The following is a 6,591-nucleotide window of genomic DNA, read 5'->3' as shown; positions in this document are numbered from 1 at the left end:
GATGCTTCTCTCGCAGCGACTGGCATGTTTGAGGTATTAGCTACCAAGCACGTACGTGTCATGATGGATTCTTCTTTGTCTCCAACTTTGATTGACAGTGATGGGAAATCTCTCAAGACTTCCGCCATTTCATTACCACGCTCACCACATCCGACGTAGACAATGACATCCGAGTTCGAATATTTACTCAATGCTTGAGAAATGACTGTCTTCCCGCATCCAAAGGCGCCTGGGATAGCACAAGTTCCACCCTGGACACATGGGAATAACGCATCAAGGACTCTTTGCCCGGTGACCAATGGGGTTGTGCTTGTAATTTTATCAGCAGTGGGTCTTGGCTTTCTGACGGGCCAATGATGGGCCATTGTTAATTCCTGTGTTTTTCCGTTGAACTCAATGCCAATGACCTTATCGTCCAAAGTGTAATTTCCAGCGTCTGCTATCCACTTGACTGTACCCATCACATTTGGTGGGACAAGTACTTTGTGAACGACCAATGCACTTTCTGGGACGGTACCGATGATATCACCGCCAGAGACCTGGTCCCCGATTTTCAATAATGGTGTGAATTCATAAGGCTTTGTGTGGTCGAGGGATTGTACTGAAATACCTCTTGGGATGAAAATGGACCCGCTTTTATGTGAAATAGTGACAAGTGGTCGTTGAATACCATCGAAAATGGAAGCCATAATACCAGGCCCCAATTCAACGGAAAGTGGTTTCATAGTACGTTCGACCATGTCGCCAAGCTGAAGACCAGCAGTCTCTTCGTAGACTTGAATGGTAGCTGTTGTTCCTTCGAGACGAATGATCTCGCCCATCAGCCCATTACTTCCGACACGGACCAACTCATGCATAGCTGCTCCTAACATATTCTCTGCAATGACGACGGGACCCGAGACACTGTAGACCTTTCCGAAATCGTTTTCTTTCTTTTCTGAGTCGAAGAACGCCATTTGAATTGATTCTGCTTTTCGAGTTTTAATCAAGTTCAAGGTTTTTCTGTATTTGTTTTCTTTTCTTTTTCTTCTTTCTTTATGATATTTATGAAGTTCCTTTCTGCTCATAAAATCACAGCTTATCACTCATTCTTTTCGGGATTTCCTGTGGTTTTTTGGGCTGTTTTTCTGCTTTTTGGATTTTATGTGGGAGGTTTCTTACTAATTATCGATCATTTAAATACTATTAATATATAGTTTCTGATTACTGGGTGTCAAAATAATTGTGGAAAGGTGGTCTCACAATAGTTGTTTGGTCGTGGTTTGAGAGAGAAAAAACACAAAAATGATTGTTTTGGTACAAAAATAAATATTAAAAAAAACATAATTTAAAACATTATTTTAACAATTATATTGAACAGTATAGCATATTTTACTTTTAAATTAATTAAAATCATTATAGGAATAACCCGTCATTGTATAACGGGATTATAATAAAATGGTTAATTGATAATTAAATTTAAATAATAAAAATAATTAATAATTAATTTCAATACTATTTATAAACTTTTTAATAAACACAAAAAAATATGAAAAAAAATATAATTAATATTCAAACATTTTATTTTATTATATAAAATAATATAATTATTTAATATAGTTTTTAATTCCATTTTATAAATCAAATAAGTATTTTTCATTTTTTTATTATTTTCCAATTTTTCTTACTTTTACAATAACTTCTTAAATAAAATAGCTCGTTAAATAACTCGAAGCAGACTTTATTTGTTTTTATTTAAAACTAATAAAATAATAAAATAATCAATTAAATTTTTACTATTAACGATCCATCAAAAAACTTCATATGAGACAACCACCCACATGAATAATTGAGGTTTAACCCAGAACTTCAAAAAGAAAACGATGGAAGAGACTGCTGGACAACCATTAGAACATTTTATAAACGAAATTAAAACACTTAACAGTTTAACATATGAGGAATTGTTTCAAGCACTTCCGAAAACGTATGAAGACCATTTAACTGCATTTCTCCGACTTCCAAAAGATCCCACCTTTGAAGTTTATGTCTCGCGAGTTAACTCCTTGGCGGACCAAAAAGGGGATGCTTCATTACTCATTCCTTTTGTTACTGTTTTTAACACTATTAAACAACAGAAGATGAGAGTGTTAACTTCGATAGAATCCACCGCATTGCATTACTTATTGATGACACCGACAAACGCACTGATCTCATTCAATGACTTCCACGACGTGTTTTACACACAAACGACTCTATCGACAAAAAACTTGAGGGCGTTCTGTTACTGGGCCGGTTGCTTGTTTTTAAGAGCGAAGTGGTACGAGCAAGCCAGTTCAATGTTTTATATTTGTGCGTCGACGCCATGTCCATTAGATGCTCCAAGTGTGTTAGGAATAGCTGCTGTTAAGAAGTTGATACTTCTCATGACTTTCACTACTTTTGTTTGTTCTATTTCATTTGAGTATTATCTTTTGGAGACTACTTTTATTATTATTATTTTGTATTATCTTTTTGAGACAAAATAACACACAGAAAAGAACTATTCCGTCGCCTTATAAATACACTACACCAAAATTGTATCATACAATTGTTGGGCAAGTGCTCAAGAAAGATTTACGTCAACTGAAAATCACAACAAACATCAATTACGAAGAATTAAATAAAGAAGGGGATATTGAGTTAATTCGAGTTGTGTGTCAAATGATGAAAAAGAACATTGTCATTCAAATATCACACACTTTTAGTGTTATGACACTTAACTCCCTCGTTCAGAAGAGTCAAATAGACGGAAAAGAATTGATTGAAATTATTGAAAGTGGGATGAGAGAGGGACTCGACTGGGCTGTGACAGAAGACACCGTCTACTTTAACACTAACCATAAGACTGTTGCCGATTTTAGCAAAACAGAACAACTCAAATTATTCCAAGACGTCCTTGTGAACGCAGACGAGGTGATGATCGCAAACAAAAAACAGACGGACAAAACAAACAAGAAGTAGTGAGTACAACTCACCCATCGATGAATAAAGACAAATCTTATTTTATAGTTTTGTTTTATTATTATCGTTTATTATTTAATTATGTGATGACGTGGATTTTTTATTTTTATAGAGTTCGAGTTTTGAACTTTTTCGTGATTTAGTATTATAAATTATGATACAATTAATTATAGTTTTTTGTTATAATGAGCATTGTTTATTGAGGAATTTACTTTGATTTTCAAGATAATTATGAGATAAAAGTTTAGTAAATATAAGAACTATAAAAACGATTTAGAACTACAGTTAAAAAAATCTAAAAAACAGGGAAAACACTGAACTAAAAATAGAAAAATAAACTGAAAATAACAAGCGAAAAAAATGAAATACTAATGAAATATAACACATTATAGTAAATCCTTTTAGTTATAGAAACAAAAATGGAGGAATGAAGTGATATAAAAAGAATAAAAAAACTCAGAAATGAGATGGGATTTGAGATTGAGAAGTACAAAAAGATTGCGAATGGATGGTACCAAGAGTTCATGAAGGAGGCGGACACCTTAACCAAATACTTTGCTTTTGGCGCACCAAAGAACAAAGACAAAGCGATGAAAAGAATAACTAAAAACACCGACCTGTTCAAGGAGATCTACCTTGTTTTCTTCATCATTATCTATACCGTCTTTGTGTTTGTATGCCCTTCTATCTTAATCAGCGGAATCTGCGCACTCCTTGTCGCAGTCATCTATTCACTCTGTGATGACTTTGGTGTTGAAGCTATCGCAAAACTCCCGCCGATGTATATCCAAATTGCTATGGCTGTCGTTCTTGTCATTGTCTCTCTTATTGCAGGTGATATCACTTATGTTCTTTCCGCAATGTTCATCTCATTAATCGTGATTGGCACTCATGCTGCGTTGGCAAGTAAATCCGCTAAAATCAAAGGAGACATCAAAAAGGGTGTCGAAGGAATGAAGAAAGATATTAAGAAAGAACTTGATTAATTCTAATGATTCAATTATTTTTTTAAATCTATTCATAAATAATAAAATATAGAATAAAATAAAGTTGATGATTTGTTCTTAATTTTTCCTTTATCACAAAAAATGTCATTGTCTTTGAGCGACAATCTCTATACTATTAATTGAAATAAACCATATCATTAAGATTTGTTTTCAAAAAAAGTGTAGCTTGTATTATTACTACAATGATAAAAAACCATATTATCTAATAAAAAAACTATATAAATATACTAAAAAGGTGTACTTCAATCTCGTTAAACAAAAACCTCAAGGAGACGAGATATATAAGAACTCAATTAAGTTCTCATAATTCAATGGAACCAGCACAACCAGTAACACCACCAAAAGATGGAGAACAACCCGCACAACCACAACGCGTTGCACCAAAGCCATACAGATTGATTGTTGACGAAAACACGGGAGAAGATATGTCAGTTGTCTACATGAACCCCAATCGAATGGCCGAGTTAAACTTCTTTGAAGGCGACTCAATACTCTTGAAAGGGAAAAGAAGGAACGAAACTGTGTGCTTAGTTTTACCGGACGAAGAGTTGGAGGCCGGTAAGATCCGTATGCACAAGATCATCCGATATAATTTGCGTGTGAAATTGGGGGATGTCGTAGGGGTCCACTCGATCGACAACGTCCCATACGCGACGAAGATCCACGTGTTGCCCATTGATGACACCGTTGAAGGAATAACTGGAGATTTGTTTGAAACTTTCATTCGTCCATACTTTGGGGATGCGTTTAGACCCGTTAAGAAGGGAGATCACTTCTTGTGTCACGGCGGTATGCGCACTGTTGAATTTAAAATAGTTGATGTCGACCCAGCGCCTTATGCGTTGGTTGTGAATGACACCGTCATCCACTGTGAAGGAGATCCCGTTAAAAGAGAAGATGAAGAGAGACCTGACGATATTGGGTATGACGACATCGGAGGGTGCAGAAGACAATTGGGACAAATTCGAGAGATGGTGGAGTTGCCGTTGAGACACCCACAACTATTCCAGGCGATTGGAATTAAACCACCAAAAGGCGTGTTGTTGTATGGACCACCGGGATGTGGGAAGACTATGATTGCGAGAGCCGTAGCGAATGAGACGGGCGTCTTCTTGGTATTAATTAATGGACCAGAAATTATGAGTAAAATGGCTGGTGAGTCTGAAGGGAACTTAAGAGAAGCATTTGCGGAGGCTGAAAAGAACGCGCCTGCTTTGATATTCATTGATGAAATTGATTCTATTGCACCGAAGAGAGACAAAGCACAAGGCGAAGTCGAAAAGAGAGTTGTGGCACAGTTACTCACTCTGATGGATGGCATGAAAAGTCGCGCTAATGTAGTTGTGATGGCTGCGACTAACAGACCAAATTCGATTGATACTGCGTTGAGAAGATTTGGGAGATTTGATAGAGAAATTGATATTGGAGTCCCTGATGAGACGGGCCGCCTTGAAATCCTCAATATCCACACGAAGAAGATGAAAATAGCTGAGGACGTTGATTTGGTCCAAATTGCGAAAGAAACCCATGGACACGTTGGTGCTGATATTGCACAACTATGTAATGAAGCTGCTATGTTGTGCATCAGAGAGAAGATGGCGTTAGTTGATGTAGAAGCCGACACAATCCCCGTCGATGTTTTGAACTCAATGAAAGTGACAATGGATCATTTCAGAAAGGTGTTGAAGACATCCACACCATCAGCGTTGAGAGAAACTGTCATAGAAACACCAAACATCAAGTGGGAAGATGTTGGAGGTCTTGAGGATGTTAAGAGGGAGCTTAAAGAAGTCGTCCAATATCCCGTCGAGTTCCCCGACAAGTTTAGAAAGTTTGGTATGGAGCCATCAAAGGGGGTTTTGTTCTTTGGTCCACCTGGTTGTGGTAAAACACTTCTTGCGAAGGCAGTTGCTTCACAGTGTCAAGCGAACTTTATTTCAATTAAAGGGCCTGAATTATTGACTATGTGGTTTGGAGAGTCTGAAGGGAATGTCAGAGAAGTATTTGATAAAGCAAGACAAGCTGCGCCATGCGTCTTGTTCTTTGATGAGTTGGATTCTATTGGTAAAGCAAGAGGTGGGGGAGCTGGTGACGTTGGAGGATCAGCGGATAGAATTTTGAATCAGCTTTTAACTGAAATGGACGGTGTTGGAAAGAAGAAACAAGTCTTTATTATCGGTGCGACTAACAGACCAGATATTCTCGATCCGGCTTTGATGAGACCAGGTAGGCTCGACCAATTGTTGTTTATTCCATTGCCAGATAGAGACTCAAGACTTTCGATTTTGAAGGCAAAGTTACGAAAAACACCCGTCGACCCAGATGTCTCACTCGAATGGATTGCCGATCATACTGAAAATTTCTCTGGAGCTGATTTGGCTGAAATTGTCCAGAGAGCAACTAAGGAGGCGATTAGAGACAATATTACTCAAAGAATAGCAGCAGAACAAAAAGGAATGGAGGTTGAAATCAAGGCAATGATTATGAAAAAACACTTTGCTGCTGCTTTGAGAGATGCAAGAAGATCCGTCTCAGATGTGGAAATTCAAAGATATAATATGTACGCCGAAACACTCTTACAGAGAAGAGGATCCACTAACCATTT

At 37.2% G+C, this 6,591-nt stretch overlaps 4 protein-coding genes across 4 annotated transcripts; 3 read left to right on the top strand and 1 right to left on the bottom strand.

The window, feature by feature from the left end:
* Nucleotides 1-2: 2 nt before the first annotated feature.
* EIN_309340 (V-type atpase subunit, putative) lies at nt 3-956 on the bottom strand (the record flags this gene model as incomplete). The annotated part of the gene is made up of 2 exons (XM_004184249.1): nt 3-40; nt 87-956. Coding segments are annotated over 2 exons (908 nt in total), but the record flags the coding sequence as incomplete, so codon positions are not given.
* Nucleotides 957-1,862: 906 nt separating this feature from the next.
* On the top strand, nt 1,863-2,979 carry EIN_309330 (hypothetical protein; the record flags this gene model as incomplete). The annotated part of the gene is made up of 2 exons (XM_004184248.1): nt 1,863-2,420; nt 2,512-2,979. The coding sequence occupies 2 exons, from the start codon at nt 1,863-1,865 to the stop codon at nt 2,977-2,979; spliced, it is 1,026 nt and encodes a 341-aa protein (XP_004184296.1).
* A 467-nt stretch (nt 2,980-3,446) lies between these two features.
* On the top strand, nt 3,447-3,965 carry EIN_309320 (hypothetical protein; the record flags this gene model as incomplete). The annotated part of the gene is made up of 1 exon (XM_004184247.1): nt 3,447-3,965. One exon carries the CDS (start codon nt 3,447-3,449, stop codon nt 3,963-3,965), a length of 519 nt encoding a protein of 172 aa, XP_004184295.1.
* A 332-nt stretch (nt 3,966-4,297) lies between these two features.
* EIN_309310 (cdc48 family protein, putative) lies at nt 4,298-6,546 on the top strand (the record flags this gene model as incomplete). Its single annotated transcript, XM_004184246.1, has 1 exon — nt 4,298-6,546. A coding segment is annotated over one exon (2,249 nt), but the record flags the coding sequence as incomplete, so codon positions are not given.
* Between the last annotated feature and the right edge of the window lie 45 nt (nt 6,547-6,591).

This window comes from Entamoeba invadens, assembly GCF_000330505.1.
Source record: "Entamoeba invadens IP1 unplaced genomic scaffold scaff_1105074725651, whole genome shotgun sequence".
Lineage (NCBI taxonomy): Eukaryota > Evosea > Mastigamoebida > Endamoebidae > Entamoeba > Entamoeba invadens.
Note: the sequence above shows the minus strand (reverse complement) of the source record. Positions and strands in the feature narration are given on the sequence as shown.